Genomic DNA, 22,867 nt, shown 5'->3' on the forward strand with positions numbered 1-22,867 from the left:
ACATTGCCAAGGAATAATGGTCATCTATCAGAAAAGTACCACGTTTATGGAAAACACTGTAAGTGTCAAGGGGAAGCACAAACATTTATTCCCAGACCAGAAGACATAAATTATGTCAACTCATATTGTGAGTGTGACTTATTTTGAGTGCATCTGATGACTGATTCAGGTTCTATTATTTTATCTGAGGAATGTTGGTTTAGGATTGCACCATTACTGAATTACTGCAATTTGTTTGTTTAGATTTCAGCCTTCTCTTGATATTATATTGGGAAAATGTGACTTTTTATTTCTAGCTGATTATGAGTTTCAGCAAATTTATATTTATTGCCATGACTTGCAATGTGCAAAATAGTCATCTTTAAAAAACAACTCTCCTTCTGCAGACAATGATATTCATTGATTTTTTTTTTATTATTATTACTCCAGAAACTGCCATGGAAATAAGATTTATAGGGTTTATGCATATATATTAGTACCAACTGTCCAGTTTCCCATTTATATTGAGTTTCTCACATAAAAGTTAAATAAAATCTTACAGATGTACTGTAATAACGGAGACCACATGTCTGAGGGCAAGAGCTCACCCTAGCAAATATATCTAAAGAGAGGGGGATGGAGGTGTCCAATGAATAAGCACACCATCTTTGGGTTCCTTTGATACCAAATAGCCCATTTAGCATATTTCTTATATGAGGCTTGAATATGCCCTAAACTATGACTCAAAGTCATTAGAAATCTCAGTTCAATAAATTCTGGCTTTTTGTCTTCTAAGTTCACCGAAATGCCACCTGTGAGCAATGGTTCTTTTGGCAATAGAGTCACAGTCCCATTATGTTTACTTCAGGGAAATTTATATATAGTCTTTGTAGTATGGAGGAAAACAGAAGCATGAATATATCTCTTCTTTTGCACTTAAAGTTCTGCAATTTCAGTTACTGTGCAATGTGTAAATAAATATGAACAAAAAGACATATCAAGCACTCTGTTGATAAGAATCTGTAACTTTTTATTCCTGTGCTTTTAGGATGCATATTGACATTTTAGGAAATCTTGCAGATTTGGAAAAAATGTAAAAAGAGAATTCTGATTTTCTGTAGGTACATAAGCTCTTCTCAGACTTCGTAAGGACAGTATAACACAAAAGAAATACATGTGGTCTTCCCTCAAGGAGAATTTGGTTCCAATTTCTCTGTTATGGAAGCTTAAATATGGCAGATAGCCTAGAAAACATAACAATCTTTTCTTGCTATTCTCATAACATTTTGTGGGTTTGTTTTATTAGGTCATCAGTTTTAATGTCATAATATTAGATCAGAGTCTTGACTCCCACTAGGAAAAGTCTTTTTGACCTTTGTGCTTACAACAGAAATCTCAAACATGTAAAATGCAGAAGTAAATTAGAGAGTCCTAACCACATGATTTGGTGTAGAAATTCTCTGTATCACTGGGTTCAGTGAGACTGAAATGTGGATTCTCATCTTAGTGGTGCCAAATGACAGGAACAGGAGGCAAGGGCCCCACAGAGAACTATCAAAAATTCTTTTTAAACGTAAGAGAAAGCTATGAATGTGATAGAACACTGGAACGGGTTGCCCTGAAACAGTGGAAATGTCTCTATTCTTGGAGACAGTCCAACCCAACAGGATTTAGACTTGAGCAGCCTGCTGTACCTAACCCTGCTGTGAGCAGAGCCATTGAACTAGGTGGTCTCCAGAGGCCTCTGTCAACCTCAGATAATCTCTGATTCTTTGTCTTGTACAAAATTCATATTGGCTCACGCATCATCTGGACTCACAGTACTGAAGAGAAAAATAGTCATTGATTTTAGCTAAAAAGGGCTATGGGTTCTGTCTTGGCTGCTTAGATATACAAAGACAAGATACTGCAAAATGATGACAAACCTCCACACTAGCGGCATTTTCCAGTACCATTCAAGAAGAGAAGAAAAAGGGTAAAAGTAGTGGGAAAGAAAGATGAAGAAAAACCAAAACTGCAATATCAGTTTTCTTCAAACAAGAATAGAGAGGTGTGCTGAGGTAGCTACTGCTGTCAAATGTTAGACAGTCCCCTTAAAACTATGTTCTGCTGAGTCCGGAGAAGGACACGAAGAAAGACTGCATGTAGAAAACATGAGGCTCATTTGCGCTACGTTTCCCAATTGACTCTTCAATTCCCTATCATTCAGCCCTTAATTAATGTTGGCTTTGACCTTTAATGCAATTCTTCAGCACTAAACACATCAGTTTGATTCAGTGCTATAGAAGAGCTTTTTGAATTGTTATTTCATCTCAAAATTACTTCGAATATATGCCGTATAGTGTATTCTTGGACAGTGAGGAATGAGCCAACAGATTTGTGTATGATGGTGACCTTTGCTTTTTTTCTTCTGAAATAAAAGCACACTAGAGGGTACCCAAAGGCCCATAGGCACAAAACAGACCATTAGGGATAAATCAGTGCTTGCTGTATCTTTCTAATACAGTTTATAATTTCACAGCTGCAGGAATTCTAGTATGATTACAAGTTGGGCAACTTTATTGAAAAGCTGAAGATCAGCACCTTACTGCTTCTACCTCCCTGCCACTGAGGCTGAGAATTTCTCTGTGCATAATCATTATTACCATCTAAACTACATGTTCTTTGAAGGGGACAACTGTGGTTGTATGAGTAGAGACAATGTAACACAATACCAATTTGAGATCCAGGAATCTGAAAACAGATATTAATTGTTATCTTTTAATTATGTATTACTGGCAATAGGGAAAAAAACTGTTACAGAGTAGTTAAGATGTTTTACTGTAAAGATATTTTACTGTTGCTTGAGAAGCATAGTTTAAGTTCCCAGCTCAAAATTAAATCCCTGCATGACCTTGAACAAGTTGGGAGCTCTTAGTCCTTCATGCCTCCACCTATGAAAATGGGATGACAAAATTTCCACCTTCCAGATGGGCGGCATGAAGGTACAGGTATTCATGTAGACACCCTCATCAGTTTAACTGTCAGTGGTACAGACTGACCTATAAAATGTGGTGTGCAACCAGTTCGGTCAAGCAAGGCATGTTATTGCCTCCAGCTCAGAAAGTGTATAACTGCCTTCATGCAAGCTAACCTAATCTTGACCATCTCCAATGGGTTTGGGAGAAATTATAATGAAGGAAATCCAGAGAAACTGCATGAAGAGTACATCTATACCATCAGTCATTGCTCAGTTGATGCCAAAACATTGTTTTTATGCTAAACTCATGGTTCCAAAAGAGGTTATGAACTTTTGTGCAATGCTGAATCACAGCAAGCTGGTCACTGAGCTCAAACGATTCCTCTAGAAGCTGGAATAATTCTCAGCACTCATATTGCTTGGGGCTGTCATCTTCTATAGTACTTCAAGCACTCATTGTTCCAAGTGAAGAAAAAAATGCCTCTGTATTAAAGACTAAACAAAGTAAGAAAGTGAAAATGGGACTGTAGGTAAAAAAAAGAGTTTAGATAGCCTGGGAGTACTGGAAACTGCATAGGTTTGGGGGTTTCGGGTTTTTTTTTTTTGAAAAAGTAATCTTCTGTCCCAGAAACATTTCAATTTGCTTCTAGGAAAAAACCACAACAAACTGCCTATAAAAGACATGGGAACAACAACAACAGAAAAGCTACAAAAATTTCATATAGATCTATACCTATTTTAGTGATCAAAGTTAAAATAAATGAAAAAATACATGTAACAGTAACAATTATATAAGGAAATTAGTGTACCTTTTTCAATGCAAGGGAACTCCCATTATTTACCTTGTTTATGATGTATTGTATGTGAATGCTACGCATTTCCTACACAAAGACATGACCATCTATGCAATTAGAAGTCAAATAAAAATCAGGTCAAAGTGCTTTGAGCAATAAGGTTATTGTTCCTTATGAAGAAGATAAAAAAAGTCAATTCTGGCTTATGCTTTGTTGAAAATAGTAATATAACTTTCCAATGTTTACTTTCCCAGGGATAGTACAGCAACTTAAAAAATATTAAACAATTACAGTAAAGATTGCATATGCTAATGTCTTCTGGCTCATTGACTCAGAGGCCAATAATATTCCTTTTGATTTTCTGACTCCATCTTCAAAATGATTAATTTATAAATTCATAGATTCAATGGGAATACTTCAGGCATTTCTTACTGCATATTCAAAGCAGGTGAAATAATTTCATATGCAGGCCAACAACATCATCTGTTATGTCAACATCTTGTATTCTATCCTGACTCCTGGGGTTAAATGGATTGCTACTATGGCAAAAATGTAATTCTTCTACGTGCTGAAGGAAGGATTCAGTTATCAGAGTATGTGATCTTCTCTGCGTCAAAGCATTGGAAGGTGACTGATTCAAGTTTGAGAAATCTAAACTTGGAAAGCCAAATAAATCCCCATCCAGCTATGGCACTTCTTAGGCAACAGCAGGCTGCAGACTCCACACTGAGATACAGCCTTGAGTGGAACTGTGACATCAATTTTCTCTCGAGCAGTGTTCCCTTCACAAAACCTCTTTGGCCAACAGGGCCATTGGTCTGACCAACTAATATGTGTCTGGGACCTTGGGTTGACTCTCAGCCAGCATGTCAATCCTTGCTCTGCTGATTTCCTGATTATATTTCTGGGGGCATGTGCTTCATACATATGCCACAAAGTAGAGTTCACATTTTGTTTCCTGATATCTTATTTATGAATGTTTAACACCACAAAGGAGACACTGTATTTTGCACTTCAAGGAGGAGGGCTCAGGCTTTTTCTTGGTCAAGCATCTTTTGGTGCTGGGAAAGGATGGAAGACAGAGCTGGAATAGAATGCAGAGGGAGAGAGGTATGGAGACCTCTCCTTCATCCACTGTATGAAAAGCAGTACTAAGGAGAGAAACTGCTGTGTTCTTTAATCACTGCATTAGAAATGCATCTCCCATCACCCATGTAAAATCTTCCTATATTTTCCTCTCATTCAGCCCAGTCAGTGCAGCACATCTTGTGTGTATTTATTTCATAAAGGGCATTTGGCTAGACCACCATATTGCATACCATTATGTGCATTCCCAAGATATCAAAACCAGTTTCTGTGGACTACACTCACATTTTAAGCTGAGTATTTATTACATTATCCATGAACTTGGGCAAACAGTAGTTAAAGGGTGCTTTAAGAACTATGATGTCTAATCCTTTCCCCTTTGTGGGTAGATTCAATTTACACCATAGCTATACTGCACAAGTAGCTTATGAAACCAGTATCTATCCTGTATCTATCAGCAGTTTGTATGTGCCCCTGTTTGCAGAAGTTGACTTAGAAGAACTAGCTGAGTATTCCTGTTAAAGCTACTACCCATGAAAGCAGGGATTGTATTGCATTTAAGTAACAATTGTTACACTTTGGATGTTACCCTTTCAATTCCTTCAAACAAATAGGAGCAGTGATCCCCCTGAGAGACACTATTCAAGGCAGAACAATGAAGGTTCAGCTAGAAACCATGGAGCTGCTTGCCATGAGCTCATATTTGGAAGATTTTCTTCAGAACCATGAAAATAATACTAAGTTCTTACAAATCACTTTTCATCCCTATATCTAAAATTACATTACAAAGGTGGCAACTACTATTGAGTCACTTGGTAAAAGTGGAGGTGAAGTTAGGCTGTTTTTTTGGGTTTTTTTTAAATAGTAAAGTTTTCTGGAAAACGTTTAATAGTTTCAAAGCTAAGAGAAATCTTATGGCTTTTGCTTTTTGTACACATTCATTATGCAGAGAATCCTAAATATGTCAGATAGGGATCAACTCCATCTACAGTGTCTATGCAATGACTGCGTCCTGTGCATAGCTTAGAGATACTCTACAAAGTCACTATGAGACTCATTTAAGAGACCAGCAAGGAACACTTCCCCAGAAAATGCTTTCATGTCAGGATACTGTCTCAGATAGATTGCCCTGCAGAAAGTGTTTACTGAATTTATGGCATATTACTACAGTAAACTGTGGCTGTCTGTTTTGAAATTAATAACCTTTGCTTTAGTGACTAAGAAGTATAGACGTTGCTGTTTAATGACTCATCTTGCATGCTAAAAAGCAAAACATATTTGTCTTTGACAGTACCCACTAATCTATTTTGCTAACTCCTGAAAGTTAGCTCACTTTTCCTTTTTTTTTTTTGTGATACTGAGCTGCACCTATTTTCTTTTTCTTTATCCTTATAAAACACTAAAAGTCAGCAGTCTTAAACATCTTCAGACACTTTAGATAGGTTTACCTTAGGGTTTCGGGGGGGGGGGGTTGTTTGATTAGTTCATTTTTCATAGGTATTTCTCTTTTTGTTTATCACATAGTAGCATTGTTCTAGGTGTTTTAGAATGCCTAGAGGATGTATTTCTAGATGTCCTGAGGAATGCCAGGTAGTTAGATTTTACTCTTCTATTTTCCTACTGTGTAAACACAAGAAAGGAGAATTATTAAGCTGCAGGTGAACACACAGGTTTCCACAGGGCGAAACTGTTAAGAAACTTTTCATGAAAGGAAAGAAGGCTTCTGATGAAAGGTAAAAAAAATTGCTTTGGATTAAATTAAAATTGACTGACAAAGCGGATGTGCTTGACAGCCACACAAGTTTGAAGTAAGCATAGAGAGGCTAGTTACTAAATCGAAGGATACTAGGTACTGGGTGTTCTTTCTTTCTGAGATTTATGGCTTGTTATGCCATAGCATGGCAGGGAACTGTACCGTATTGTGCACTGAGCAGCAAGAGCAAGGCCTTTCCCTGCCAACATATCTTTTATTTCCTATCTGAATAATATTATGGAAAAAGTTTCTTACAAAATTTTATTGAAAGGTAAATAAAGACTAAAAAAATACGGTAGGACTGATGAAGAATTATAGTGAAAGAAATCAGCTAACGTCCAAATATTGTTTCTGAATTCAGAGCACACAGTCAGAGTCTATGTTGTAGTCAAGGAACTATTTATAGCTTGTACATTCAGAGTTTACACTAGAAATGAGTTTATAACGGAAAGTATGTCAGGTTATGAGTGTGCCAGTATATTTTTTCCAGCAAAATCTAATTTGAGACATTTAAATAGAGGTGTTTGCAGTACAGAACTAGTATTGAAGGCACTTTTTTCTTCTTTTCTTATGACCAATTTGAAATCTTTGATAAAATATTTGTGCCAGTCCTTTTATAGTAAAAGAGACTGGAATTTCTCCACTCTTAAATAGCAGCTGGCATTACAGCTTTTGATGTCCCAGTTGTAAAACAGAGATGACCCACTAACTCACATAGTAACTGTAAGGAACAGTGCAATATCACAGCATTTTCTGAATTCTTTCTCTGATTTTGGTTGTCTCCTTTTACTTTCACTCTGCTCCCAAGAAACTTGATTTGTTTCAGCTCCAACCCCCACTCTATGCTGAATAGTCTATCAGTTGCCTATTTGTGTGTATGAAAATAAGTTTTGACTCCATCTCAACTCCTCTGACTTGTTTCAGCAGGGAACGTGTAGTCTTTCCTGCAGCCATACATTACATACACTACACATGCAGTGTAGTCCTGCAGACTACACTCTGATTTATTTAGTGGAGCATTTCTGCACTTAAAGCTGCATTACAGCTGAAGGAGATCTGTCTTTCGTTGGGTGTCCCATGTAAAACACACCTAGAATTGAGGCCCCAATCAGACGCTCAGCCAAAATTGTTTCTCTCCTCTTCTGTTCACAGCTCCTTCCCCACATTCCTGAAGGAAATACTTGTTTTGTCGCTGCAGTTACTCTCCCCTTCCCACAAAAAAGAAAGTATCGCGTTTCTTTGATTTTTTTTCCCTGTAACACATCTGAGACACTGTGACTCTCTGGGAGTAAAATGCCTCCGATATCTAGTGGCAGGAATTGTTCCATCTTGACATCTACAAAGATCAAAGCTAAATGCCACAAGTTAGTTTAGAGCTGTATTGCAGAAGTCCAATGAAAATGATCTATAGGGAAATTTTACATATATTTCCCTAAATTTATATAAAATAGATCCATTGCTATACCTCAAAAGGTGTATCATGTAAATTTCAGATAAAAATAGCAGGATTCAAAGGCATTAATTCTATATAGCGTAATCTTTTAGTGATGTGTTGGAGGTACAAAACTGTACTTCATTAAATGCAGGCTTTATACACATGCTTGTATATCTCTGTCACATTTAATTAGACTCATGACCTGATTTTTTAGAATTAGATTCTACTATCTACAGCATTTCCAGTGAGACTAGATTATTAAAAAGCTCATTTATTATACATATGCTTTTCAGGTTATTTCATTTTGAGGTTCTTGATAGTACTTTTAAAATAGTATCCATTCCTCAAATTGACCAAAATAGAAGGGTATTTTGTAAGATTATCATTATGTGTCAGCCAATTAAACCATGTTTTTTAATCTTCTGCTAATTTCAGATACATTTTCTTCATTATTTTTTGCTATAATATCACTATAGCTCCTAAAATTATAATCTCTTTTACCCTTGGATATGTAATCCCTGTGAGAGTCTTAAATAACTGTGGTACATGAATAACCCATTTTAGAAAAACAGTATTTACCCCATTATACAAGTTTGAAGAAGGGGTGGATGTGGAGGTTGCATCTGGGACTTTTCCAGTTTCCAGTCCCAGAGAAAGGCAAGTTGATCATTTGTGAATAAGTATCACTTTCTGCCTGAGATCCATAATAACTGCAGAAGTAGTCATTCTTTTTTTTTTTCAGATCAGGTAATGATGACTCTTGATTCTTTAAGAGTAACAAAGAGATGCAAATTATTTTATTGCAGATTTTGTGTTTGTTAATTTCTTTCCTTGTCTCAAGCGAAAGAGGATGGCAAAATTCCTGCATGCTTGTTTGTCTTACCAGGCTTTACTAGTTCAAAATCCAAAACCATATCTTGCTTTATCAAAGTACATTCTACAACCAAAATCTGAGTGATCGTCCATACATATGTAGACATACAAATACTTGTACATGGACCTATACACATATGCATATATAAAAATATGAGTGTGTGTATATATATGTAGCATTGTATATGTATGATAGGGGACTTAAGATGGGTTTCATTTTTTTTCCTGTTGGGGCTCAGGCAGAGCATCTACCCTCCAGTTCAGAGCAGTAGCAGCTACTGCAGCAGCAGATACCTTGTGATGGCCCAGATAGGGGCAACTTGCTGGGCTGGTTTAAGCACGTGAACCATAGGTTTTCTGCAATGCAGCCATGTGCACAGGAGGGCAGGACTTGGAGTCTGCCACTGCTCCACAGGTCACTTGTCCACTAAGTCGCGTACCATTGATGCAGTTATAAGAAACCTATGCTTCCTATTGTAGAGTTTACTTTGCTCGCCAACTGCTATCAGTTGTGCTCTTGGAGGATTTTTTCCCCTGACCAAAAGCTAGCAGATATTACTGGCAGCCAAAATAATTGTCAGAAGAGTTCAATTAACAATGAACTTGATTTTTTAAAAATGTCTTATGTTTTAAGTCATATCAACAAATTAACATGCATCCTTAGGCTTTCGTTCTCTTGATCTTTATCCTTGTACACACTAAACTCTTTTCTGTATTGTCTCTGGCTTTCCACACGTTCTTTTTCTTAATATATGCTTATATGTTATTGAATTATGTAATGTAGAATGCAGGTATTTCCTGGATACAAATTCTTCAGTCACATCTTCCTACATCTGAATATACCTGGACCTAAAGTATGATGTACTGTCATTCCTGTACTAGGTGTACTAGATTGCATACTCTGCATATTGTTTGCTTACACAACTTAAGAGAGTTTTATTTACCATGATGTGTTCTGCATTATGATACAGCTGCATACAGCTTTTCCTTTCCTCTGATTGCTCCAATAAACCCTTGCCTGCATGTATCCCGTTTTAAATTCCTGCCTCCTAATCCCATATTACCAGGGATGCAGATGGTATGACTGAAGGTATTGCCAGTGGTATGGAGATGGAGAAGAGATTGCCAAGGTTGTGGTGATACTAAGTCATCAGTCCAGCTTTGTGGTGCTCATTGGGAGCCCAGATGCCAAAAATTCCAATTTCTGTTATCATGTTGACCATTCACTTAATCTGGTACCACTTGCTGATTCCACTATTTTTTCATCCACAGATTAAACTGAAATTTGTCTACTTTCTGTACCAGCTCATTAATTAAAAAATTTAATTTAACAAATCTGGTCCTGAGATTGCTCCATGAACTCTTTTGGTGATGCCCTGTAGCAAAATTGGAGGGGTGGGGTGTGTGTGTCTATCTATATATATAGTATCATCTACCTTCTTTCAAATTCTTTGCTTACTTATAACAGTGTCTCCCTCCTTTCTCCTAAATAATAATTTCCATGGTGAGTCACAGCCAATGGTTTCATGCTTTCCGTATTGAGATCAAGTTCTTATCTAGACACAGAACTAATCTGGTGTGCGCTATCTGTAACAAAGCTTTTCTTCTTCTCTGGACCAATATTTACTGTTCACTCATCACAAATCACCATCCTGGCTGTCCAGATTTATTTCTTCAGGACTATTAGTTTACAGCTTTAGTTTCCAAAGTATACTCTTTTCCTCTTTAATCAAATAAATTATTTTCCTATTTCTTTCTAGTGTGGCTGTTTAACTTACCTCATTCAAAGTGCAGAACTGCAATCACTGTTTGCGAGTATCTGCAACTGGTAGATATGTGGAGTCTGGACCTCTAAACAGAGTCATTTTTGGGATCTTTCTCACATCTGACTTAGCAAAGATGTCTGTGCTCATCTCTGCTGTCATGCTGTAAACTAACAAAAATATTTTTTTAATAAATAATTAAGCAATTTACTCTTCTGACTTAAAATAAAAAGTAGCTTTCAGACCATAGTGTAGATTTGTGGCATTTGTCCTATTGTTGATTGCTTTGTACATCAAAACAAAAAAAAAGTGTAAGCATAATACTGAGGTGACAGTGTTTAGCAGTAAAGTTTGAAAGTGTTGCTTTTATTTAGATAGATTATCTTACAAACATCCACAACCTTAAAAAAAAAATGTTATTTGTTTTCAATAGAGTTTAACTAACAAGAAGTTAACTAAACAGTCCTATGACTCATATTTTTCCAGTATTCTCAGGCTCAAGATATTGAAGAAAAGCAGGGGGAAAACTTGGTAAAAGTAGACATCTGCATGTTTGTCTGCATGACATGTATGGCAAACTATCCTACAGTGTTCCAGCATGTGAAAGCTTGCAGTGTTTTTAAGTGATCCCCGTATGAAGTCTCCTTCTGTCCTAGATACTGAAATTTCTCATTGCAGCAATGAAACCTCCTTCTAACCTTAGTTATATTCACTTCCACAATACCTCTGAGCAACAGGAATGCTGTTGCGCGGTGTTACAGATAGTGAACCAAGGTAACCAAAACTAATCCTCCCCACCAACCCCACACCCCCTGAGGTTCCACCTGAAAGGTAGAGAGGGCAGAGTTGAACTCACGTCCCCCAAAGTCTGAACTCATGCCCTAACCTTTAGGTCTTCCTCTTCTTTACAATAACTGATCTCAATAGAAAGTATATTTTAGCATTGATTGCTGATTAATTCAATTTAAAAAATATTGGAAGAATTGTGCTTTTGCAAGTGTTCCACATATGGCTTTGATCTGGCTGTACCCACAACTAATTCTCCGTGACCAAATATCCAAAGAAAACTTATGTATCGTTGCACTAAGAAGCAGATGTTTGATGAAAACAGTGCTGTTGTAAAATTAAAGTGTTTACCTTCTTAGAAGCAATGACTAAATGGAGACTTGGACTGGCAATGCATAACAGTAATTTAAAAGATATACAGCAATTAAAAAAATATGTTATTATTTCTTTACCAAACCAAGTGCCTCATTAAAGTCGTTCTCAATGACATTGAGAGTGCAGACAGTGCATATCTCAGACCACAAGGAAGAGAGAAGACAGGACTAAGGACTCATGGCTGGCTGGACAGAGTCCTGTTTTATGGTTTGCACTAGGATCCATGCCAAAAATTGTATACTGCTAGTAATTCCTTACAGCAGGCTGGCACTGGGCTTCTACTCAGTTAGTCTGGCAGTGCATCTATTCTCTTTTATAGTGGGATCCTTCAAAAATGTGACAGCACTCAGTGTTCTCAATTTATATTTTTATGTTGCTAATAGAGTCGGCTTATCTGGGGAAAAGGAACTGAATGAGATGTGGAACAGTCAGAACAGAGATGCTTCACCTCCCTTGGATAAAGCAGAGACGATTTGGCTCATTTGCGTATCTCAACTTTCACAATATTCCTAACCAAAAGTATAAGACTAAGTTTTAAGTTGTGATTAGATCATTTGGCTCGAAAAAGTTTGGCTCCGTAAGTCTGAATGAGTTTACAAAGCTGCTGTCTACAATGGCACAGAATTTCTACATAAAGTATCAGCATGTGATTTTTTTGGCTCCTCTTGAATTCATTCCTTCTTGCTATATTACCAGAAAGTAAACTTCCTTCTTTCTTCTTATAAGAGACTTGTGTTTAGGACTTGTTTTTAATATGTATTAACAGTTTTTCCACAAAGTTTACGCTTGAATTTGGTGGAAACTGGAGGAGGTTTGGGTTGTCTGAATATATCTTCTATGTCTACTTCAAAACACTGGCAGTTTTTAGGTGGCTGAAAGCACAGAAGGAATCTTGGGGAGACATGGCATGGCTTGTGAAATGGATGAGCAACTATTCACCACAGAAAACTGAAACGAGGCTAGTATTTAGAAACTTGTTTCTTGTCATCACAGTCTAAAGCTAATAAATTAAATGTCAAAATGACCACTTACTTAAATGGGCTTAGAGTAAAATTCTTTGCCTTTTCACTGTAAACAAAAACCTCCAAAATTCTGTCCTACTGCTTAGATATAGTCCATGGCTTGCATTAAAATCCATGAAATCTAGTACTGTAAGTACTGTAAGATACAGGAAGGCAGTTCAAATTCCCAAAGACAGAAATTATAATATGTTGATTATAATAATAACTAATAATACCATATTAATATTTAATATTATAAACAGGTCAAAAGAACTGCTTGTAAGAACCTACCCAATTATTTATCATATGTGAGATTTTTTTGATGATTCGAAGAATGTAGGCATCTAGCTTTAGTTCATTTTTTATGGAAACAGAGCACTAGACACGTAAGTCATTTATGCCCCCTTAAAAATCCAAGCATCCAAAAAAGAAGTGGCAGAACTGAAAGCATCACTAGGGTGAAGGTTAGAGAAGCTGAAAAAAATGGCAGAACTTCCTAAAGTATATGGCTTTGCAGAAGTTGTGCAAGCAACTGGGAAGTATAGCTGAAACAAAGAAAGCACCTTGAAGAAGAGGTGTAAGTAACAGGAGAGGACCTGGGAAACAGTGGGTATCTGATGAAAAGCTGCTTTTATAAATGTGACCAAGAGGCAAGAAAAATGAGGGAGAGATCAGATTTTCTTACTGACCTCTGGTAACCTCCAGACTTGCATGCTTAAGGTTACAAGAGGCTTTTTGAATGAAGATGTCAGAATTTTTTCAGCTCCTCTAACCTTCACACTAGTGAAGGCTACCTTTCTATGGCATTGTACTGTTATCAAAGAGCATTGCTGTGCTTCAAGTTAAAACATCTGGATTCCTGAACTAAAGGCATATTAATATAGCCCACTATAAAGAATAAGAAAGAAAACTATTCAAAGTAACAAGTATTCCATCAATGATAGACTATAACTGCAGCACCTTTGCCTTATTCCTGTTTGGATTAAATCTAGAGTACCAATTTTTTTTAACTTCTAGTCATAAAGCCACACCACATGACCTTAGTTATACTTTATGAATAATGTGAAGAATATTTTTACCATTATTACTCTCTGTATCTGGATTAATTTTCATATCTAACACAAGGCAGATATTTCACGAACGGTAAAGATATTTTCATTTTCCCTGCAAGCAATTTATCAGCATTCTTCACAGGGAATTAATAGACTTTGGAGGATTCCAGATGTCTTTGAATGGTCATGCTGTTTTTCCACTGAACTGTTCTGCCTGTGGTTGGGGAACTGCTATGACAACCAGTTCTCCAGACATTGACCATCTGGCACTTTAGACAGCCCTAAGATTCACAGTCTCACAAATTTCCAAATTACTTTAACTAATGAAGTAGCATGGGAGGAGGTCTTGGAAAGCTTGCTCTAGGTTATTCTAATAAAGCAAGTAAACATTATCATTCTTATACCATCGGTTGTTCTTTTTTTTACCATAGTATCAGTAAAATTTCCTTTGTGGGACCAGTCTCATGCAACTGTCTTTTCTTAATTCCCTCAGCCTGGGGGGACTTTTCCACTGAGAAGAACCAGTCTTCTTAGCAAAATAGGCGAAAAGTAGAATCAAGACCGTAGATGGTGTAAGAGCATATCAAGGCAAGAAGTGTTTTTTTCATGTGATTTTACTGACTGAGGTTTTAAGTTCATACCTGGAACTAAGGCTTTTGCCTGCAGAGAATGGATGATCTTTGAAGGAGACTGTAAATACTTGCAAGAAGTAGGTGCCCTTCAAGTGTAAGGCTGCCTTTGCAGTTGCCTCCTTTACATGACCACTTTTGGCACGAGGACATCTAAAAAGAGTGTGTCAGTGCTACCAAGATGAGTCAGAACACTCATCCTCCTTCTGCAGTCAATAGAGAGATGATTATTTTTTCTTAAAGTGTTGCTTACCATGCTGAGTGGTAAGCTATCTAAAGCTAACCAAAACAAACACTAATTATGTGGGGGACTCTGAATCCCTGTTTGTCAGAAGCCCCTGAGTCAAATCTGCTCTTCAGGCACCTCTGTCCGTTGCTCTCCCTTTAATCCTGAGTGATGAATCCTTGAATAAACAGATTTGCATCTGTAACTTGTTTGCAAAACAGCCTCATGTTAGACCGCTCCATGTCGATGTGTAAGATTCAAGCCTACATTTCCCTCCAGAGAGGTCACACTGCAAGTAGCAGATGTTATTCAAAGACAAAAGTCGATAGACAAAAAGGCATCTTGGGCCAATTAAACACGTATCTGCCTTCCTCTAACCACAGTGATTAGGCTTAAACTGACTGTAATAATATCTTGGATTCATAAGTGAAATGTAAATGTTTTACAGAGACACTAACTTAGGTGTCCACAATCTGCAGCAGAATTCTACCCTTACGGCTTCACTCAGTTGCCTAAGCCTAGGTGCCTACACATATGTATAAGGTATGATCTTTAGGAGATTTGAGCCAGTTATTTCATACCAGAAATCTATCTAATCAGCTAGATTGAAGTAATTTACTCCAACTTCCCAGCTTTAGGAAAATCTGTTCTAGAGAATGTGAGAGTATTGCCCAGAATGGTCTTTATCCTATTCTATTATATATCAGCAGAGTCTAAGGATGAGACTTCCAGTTACTGCAGCTAACACCCTCTCCTTGAAAATATAGAAGTTTTATTTCATTAATAGCTACTTCTCTGGAGCTTAGCACCAATTCACAGATGGGATAGAGCTCCACAGAGAAGGGGTCTGTAAAGACTTATATAATATAGCAGGTTTGCACGTAGGTGTAAATAGTCCATAGTTTTGGTGGGTATTACAACCCTAAATTATTGAGACTGATTTTGCTGGTTCTCTTACCTATTTAAAATATAATTGATTACTGACTTTACTTGCTGGGTCTTACTATGTTAAATATAGGAAGCTCCATAGAAAGATGGAGGAAGTCCTCTGTGTTTGCCCTAGGAATCTAGATTTTTCCCTGTCCCTGTTCACTGGTATCTCGTCTCGTTCCACAGATATCTGCTTTTAGCCTTTTCTCCTCCTAAACCTTCTTTGCACCATGAGGTTGCACATATTAGAAGATGACACAGTATGGTGTGGCAGTACCCTTGAGGGGCCTGTGGATAGCAGAGTAACTGTGAGAATCACAGTCTTAGAAGATCCTAAATAACAGGAATCCTTTCTCAAAAGCAGACCAATTTTTGGATGAGTTAGTTAAAATCTAGTTCAAGCACCTATCTTAATGGGATGACAGTGTCAACAACTGGATCATAGGAGCTGGTGATTGTATTGCCCTATGCTCTTCGAGACGTTGTGGACTCAGGCTTCCATAGATCTTTATTCTCAGGGAAACAAACATTTGATATGGGAGACCATCATGTCTTAATATAAGACAAAAATTACCTCTTGGGAGCAGAGACATTCCTCGGGCTTTTAACTTCTGTCACGGAGAGAATACTGAGCTAAATGGACATTTGTCATCACACAGTGATGCTCTCATGTTCTGTAGCTGGAAACTAGTTGCAGTAGTAAAGTAGAAATATGTTATTTCATTTAGAACAGAGAATGATAAATAATATTTTTCAGTATTCTCTTCTGCAGAGAAATGCTTCTTACTTTTGCAGCTGAATTACTTGAAGGCATTCTGTTAACTTTCAGAATATTATATTGAAATACAAACCTGCTTTATAGCCTTTTAGATTTACCAATAGTAGTTATAGTATGGCTGGGTAAGTATGAAAAGGTCTTAATTAATATCAAAATTTCAAATAGTATCTAAGAATGAATAGTTCTAGAGAATTTAAAAACTGAATGTACAGTCACCTTGATCATTTCCCTGAGGTTTCACTTTAAAAACTACTTTTTCAGCTTATTTGTAGTCCCTGTCCAGAGAGACAGCAGGTTATAAACTACAGTAATCGAAACTAGTCTGAATTTCTTCAGTGTGACTAATCATTACCATTTCTTAAAGTCACTTGCTCCTAGCCAATATTTTATTAACTTTAATATAAAATATTCACACCTATCATTTCTCCCTTGAGGCCTTCCTAGGCTGCTGCAGAAATGGAATCTGACTTCTATTGCTTTGACTGGAGATGAGGATGTGGATTCCTCTGACTAAATGCTTTTTGGATAAATTACAAAACACTAGGTGTCATACTCTGGACCTGGTAACGTTTCTTTGTACTGCTCTGGCTCAATGCCACAGCTCCCATCATGGGGAATCCCAGGAGGAGAGGGGTACGAGATTGGGATAATCCTGACTTCAGATAGCCACCTTTTCTCAGCTGCTGCTCTACATGGCAATTAAAAGGAGCAGCTGTAAATCTGCTCAGACTTAAATGGAGTTTTGAAGTGGACCCCAATAAAATGCGTCTGCCAAGCTAAAACTTCATTTTCAGTTCATTCACCTAAAATACGGAAACATCTGGTGACTTAAGCTATAGATATGTGATGGATAGATTTTCCAAAACATTGACCAGGCATTTGCTCTCCTGGGAAACAGTTTTTAAATTCTTGCTAGTTTTGTGCAGCCTGACAGTATGTTGTTGCATTACCCTTGATGGTCCTGTGGATAGCTGACAACATACCTTAGAAATCCAGGGGAACATTACTGGACTGAAAGAGAGCACAGACCTGTACTCACACGCTATTTTCATGTATGCTCCTGTACATACAATGAATGTTTTAAGCTACCATTTCTGTCAGTGGCAATTAGGGAAAACTAGAAACTCAGCTCCTGTAAACTTTGGCTATTAACAAATCTAAGTACCACTATTTGGGATATACTCCTCAAAAAATAATTTTAACTGTAATTTTGTACCACATTTGTAGCGTGACACATGAAATTGTTCAGTGCAATCCAGGAAACTGAGGGAAAGGAAAGGCAGATCTCCAAGTCATCATAAACCTGCCTCATCCTGCTTGTTATGCAAACCCTGTATGGTAACATGATACTTGCCTGAAGGTACAGGCAAATATCTCTAAAAGGTGTATGATGCCCCCTCAGAGCACCAGGCTAGTCCTGGGACTAGTCGTTCTGACAATAATCACCTGATGTTGCTACATGGAGGACTTTCACCCATCATATTAGAAAGACCTTGACAACGAAGGTGGCGTATGTGGAGTTGTCAATCCATGTAACTGGAAGGTAAATCCTTCTTAATCCAGAATGGACCTCCAGTGTCTATGCCCCCAGAATTTTGTAGAGATGGGGATGCTGTCCCCTGAAAAAGTTAGTACTACCTGTCATCTAGTTGTGTGGCTGTTTCTTTTCACTAGAGACACAGAAAAAACCCATGCTTGTGGCAAGAAGTAGGGGCAAATTGTTAACGAATATCTAATGTACTCCAGGAGCAGATCTGTAGAGCCCTTGTGGGCTTTGCCGCCATTCACTATGTCCAGGAGGTTTTGCATCCAGCATGTGTTCCACGATGCAGGCTGAGGTGGGAATACTCCTATAAACTTTGCCTTCAAAATCAATGTTTCTTTGCTAGCCAGACTATTTCTAAATCAATACCAATATCCCCCACCAATAAAAAAAATGTCAAAGCTATGTCAATGTTGGCTAACAAAGCCAACAACCAAGAAAATCAAACCCCAAACCTGAAGCATTTTTCACTCTTAGAGAAATATAGCTGGTGCCTGGACCAGGAGTTGTGAGGGAAAGAGTAGTGTGGTTTTGTCCAAGTATGTCCTGCTCTATCAGGCAGCCAGGCCAGTGATCCCATCATGCCAGAGGAACACCTGGCTGCACTTGCATGACCCCTTTGATCATCTGAGTATTGGGCTGATGTGCTCTAGGGGGAGCCACATCTGTCCTTGCTCTGTGGAGTGGAAGTCGCCAGCCTGCCAAGCTTTCCAGGAAAGAGGGAGTGGCCAGAGAGTTTGGAGTGTGGACCACCTGGAAAATAGTGTACAGCCAGTCCTACCTTTAGACACTCCACAACGAGGAGTAAGGGATGCAGAACTGGCTTTGAACTCCCACTCAAATTGACTTTGAAGTAATAGAAAGGCAGGCAAGTAACATGCATGTTCTCTTATGAAAAATAGCAGTAGGATTTCTGCATTTTAGATTGTCGTAAAGGTTGGTGGCAATTACAATATTTGTATCTAGACTTGAAACACAGATATTTGAGTCCATTTGGTGACAGGGACTGTTTGCAGACCTTAACCTTGGGGTCTTGACCTAGGTTCTAGACAAGGATACCTTGCAAATTTGATGTGTTTCTAGCTGAGATAGATAAAGGGGGGATGGGGAAATCTCTGCATTAAAAAGAAAACATATTAACAATACTACCACAATTTGATAATAGTGGAAAAAATCCTAATCTCTTGAAATGCAAAGCTGAAAAATGTCTATTTTTTATTTCAAGAAATCAGGTACATAATAATTATGGCTATAAAACATGCAACAGTCTGAACCCTCTACATAAAACCTCTAGTATTTTATGACTCCTTTTCTATTTCAAGTCTTCATTTGCCTAATTACTACTCAGAGGCTGGCAGAGATTTTCCCTGCAGCGCTCAGCTCTGCTGACTGCAGAGACCCTACCTGGCACACTAAGTTTGTGCGTCAGCATTCTAGGTAGAAATGAATGAAAAATCAATCAGGGCAACTGCAGTGGTAGCATATACAACTCTAACCTACTTTAAGCATGGTTTTGAACATTTCATTGTGTATTTAGGCATCTTTTAAAATGGTAAGTAAATCTGAAACAAAATAGATCTTTCTTGTCAGCCTAAGAAATGTTTCGTCATCTTTACAGCTTAGCTCAAGCAAACTTACCACTCTGGTTGCTAAGTTAACTTGCAGTAATGATTGAACTGCCAAAACCTATGAGAAGATTATTTTAATCTTGAAAATCTATCACAAGCAGATTGCATCACGCAGTGGATATAGAGATAGCTTTAATTGTTTTAACTGTATTTACAGACTGGAATAGGAAAAGCAAAAGTACACTAGGACCTTTTCTGAAACACAGGTGTTGCTTACATACTGTCTTGCAAGGAGTCTTCCTTGTGGATGTTTATGTGTGTGCTTTTATTTTTCTGTGTTTTATTTCTGCATAGGCAGAGTTAAATATGGATTGCCAGCTTTGTTTAATGAAAGCTCATGATTAAAAGGTCCAGTCTTCATGCCGAAAAAAATTACTAGCTGTTGTAACCTTTTCAGCTGAGTGGGTTAAATATGTTATAGATACCTCATAAGATCCTTGGTGTAACAGTTGTGCAGTACAACACTGCAAAGGTTTCCAAAAATTCACAAGCCTCTTTGTATGTGATGCCCTTACAGTGAAAAAGATTCTTCGGACTATGAAGATGAAGAGTCTACTTTTTCTGGTGCTGATTTCTGTCTGCTGGGCTGAGCCTCACCCTGACAACTCAAGTTTGGAGCATGAAAGGATTATTCACATTCAAGGTAAGGAAATTTGTGATAAAATAACTGTATCTTCAGATTGCTTCATGTGCTTAATAATCCTTAATTTTTTATCCTGCAGCAGTATTTTTTTAAATACTATTATTACTAGTGACCAAACCTTTTCTTTTCTGGTTCTGTTGGATTTTTATTACTCCAACAGAAAGTAAAAGTCATACTGTTTAATAGCGAAGATTAGAGAGTAAATTACAGCTTAATTTGTGATAAAGAAAAAAAGCATGCACCCTAAAGTACTTATCAACTGAAATGGGTTGAAATGCATTCAGTTTATTGTGGAATATATTTAGTTTTAAGAAGACTGTCATACATAGTTCTTTGCATTACAGAAATTTATTGCTGTTTATCATTTTCAAAATGCTTAGCACATCTAAGATCATAATTGGACAATTTAAATCATGAAAAAAATGTAGCTTACCCCAAAAGAAATATGTCTTTTCTCATATCTTTAATTCATACTAAGTATTATGCTAGCCATCTGCATAATCCTGTTCGGTTCATGTTTGAATCCTAGGGCTTCTAGCTGTAGCAGGATTTCAGTCTGCAGTACAATGCAGCTGTTTTTTCAGTCCCAGATTCAGTCATTGTGGGTCATCCTGTATGGGAAAACCCAGGGATTTTATGCAGTAAAGACAGGCAGAACTAACAGGGATTTTACTGCATTCATTTATATGTTTCTTGAGGCTGGCTAAAATTAATCTTGCAAAATTAAGACACACAGCATTTTTGTACTCTCTCTCCTTACAGTTTGATTCCTTTATCTCAATAACTGTCAAATCGTGTTGTTTGCGTGTTTATGTTAATAGAGATTACCAAGTTAGGGAAGGTAACTAAGAAAGCCTGAACATTTAGGAGTTCACAGCAAAGTCACAGATGTTAAAGGTACCTTGCACCTATTTAAAGAGACACTCAGATTGTCAAGGTCAAATAAGAAGTAACAAATAGCTGGTTTCACTCTAAGGGAACTCACAGGATGAAGGTCAAATGAACATGTAATATCAAAATGAAGACATATCGCTGCCGTGAGATGATGAACATTCGTTCCCCACTATGTCTAATAAACACCTAGTTTGCTTTTCCTTTCATAATGTAGTTTCTTAACTCTGGATATTATTTATCTTTCTGGAAGATTAAATGATTGGAAATAATTAAACCAAATCAAAATTATTTTTTTAATTCAGTATTTGCTAAGCTTGTTTCATAAGCGGTTTAGTGTAATTTGCAAGTCATACATTTGCAAGTCATACTTATTGCCAGTCTTTCAGCATGTGTCCACTGCAGTCTGCAAGTGTTAAACTGTTCAAAGTTGGTAAAAGTTTCAAGGTGGACCATTTTCTCCACCCATGAAAATTCATCTGAACCTCAAGAGTTTATTCCTTCAAGGAAAACTGGATAAAGCTTGAAAATTGAGGTCTACCATGATCCTTGCATATCAGCTAATTTGGGCTCTGAATATACAGACCACAAATAAAAAAGAATGAAACCACTTGGAACTTAGTGTTTTTACTATTAAATTTTTTACATTCCTCTCTGAACCTTGGATTCCCATCAGGTTTGGGATTCCACTCTGCCTAATGCTGCATAAACACATACAATTATCTACCCGGAAACAAGCTGGAAGTCAGGGAAGCCTGTGGAACGTGTTGAAGTTTCATAGAAAACACATTTTGTATTACATTAAAGAGTGAATAATCCCCTCTCCAGCTGAAATCCAAGTGCTGTGTGTAGTTAAACTCCTCCTGGATTTCATGCTTTGGAATGCCTTGGAATTACAAAAGGTACAGATAGATGTTGTCCAGTCAAGTACACAGAGCTAAAAGGGATCTCCTGAGACAATGAACTAAAATGTTTTCTATTCCCTTTTCTTTACAACATGTATTCTTTTCTAGGTGTAGTTTCATTTTTTTTAAATAAAAGATGAGTTTCCAATCTCATTACTGCAAGTTAGTTTTGGGCCTTATTTTTTTGATATGAAAAACACTCCTGCTTACTCACAGCCATTAGATGCCCTTACATTTCTCCTAGTGTTGTTTCTTGTCTTCAAACAGCAATTTTTCTTTTTTGATGTTATCTTTTAAAACTTTAGTAAGATAATACCATATCCTCACAGCTATCATTTGCATAAAGTTTTTCAAATTATTCTCTCAGATTTTACCTGCTAATCTTGGTAGTTCATCTCTACACTGGTTCTTGTTTGAATTCACATTTCTTGAGTGCACTTAAACAGGATTTTATTCCAGATAAGACATTTGACTGGCATTTGTATTTTTGTTTTCCACCTAACAATGCTTTGTTTTTCATACCTTGGATCAAATTTGTACTCTTCCCAGTCATGCTGCAGTGCTGAATGATAGCCTATTGTGGTAGACAATATTTAGCAGCCATTGTCCCTCATTATCACTTGCAATTAACAAGTTCAAGATTTTTATTCCTAACTCTTCATACTAGGATTTAAAATCTAGATTATGCATTCAGTATTGAATGTTATCATACTTTTCCCACCCTTTTTCTTCAAACATTCTAAATATCCCTTCTTCTCCTTTCAATGATGCTTAATATGCTCTGATAAAATTTTATTAATTCAATAGTCATATTTACTTTATAAGATAAAAATAGTGG

At 37.2% G+C, this 22,867-nt stretch overlaps 1 protein-coding gene across 4 annotated transcripts in view; it reads left to right on the forward strand.

Annotated features, from left to right (window-relative positions):
* Positions 1-22,867, forward strand: part of HAPLN1 (hyaluronan and proteoglycan link protein 1) — a 65,061-nt gene that overhangs the window by 9,138 nt on the left and 33,056 nt on the right. For 2 of the 4 annotated variants that reach the window (XM_054055514.1, XM_054055512.1), the window contains one exon: positions 20,108-20,233. In XM_054055514.1, the coding sequence (XP_053911489.1) occupies positions 20,128-20,233 (106 nt within the window). In that variant the 5' untranslated portion in view covers positions 20,108-20,127. Of the gene's footprint in view, positions 1-19,411; positions 19,515-19,684; positions 19,797-20,107; positions 20,234-22,867 lie in introns of those variants that run through there. The other 2 variants (XM_054055515.1, XM_054055516.1) reach the window with 2 other exon arrangements.

The sequence above is a fragment of the Cuculus canorus genome, chromosome Z (genome assembly GCF_017976375.1).
Source record: "Cuculus canorus isolate bCucCan1 chromosome Z, bCucCan1.pri, whole genome shotgun sequence".
Classification (NCBI taxonomy): Eukaryota; Metazoa; Chordata; class Aves; order Cuculiformes; family Cuculidae; genus Cuculus; species Cuculus canorus.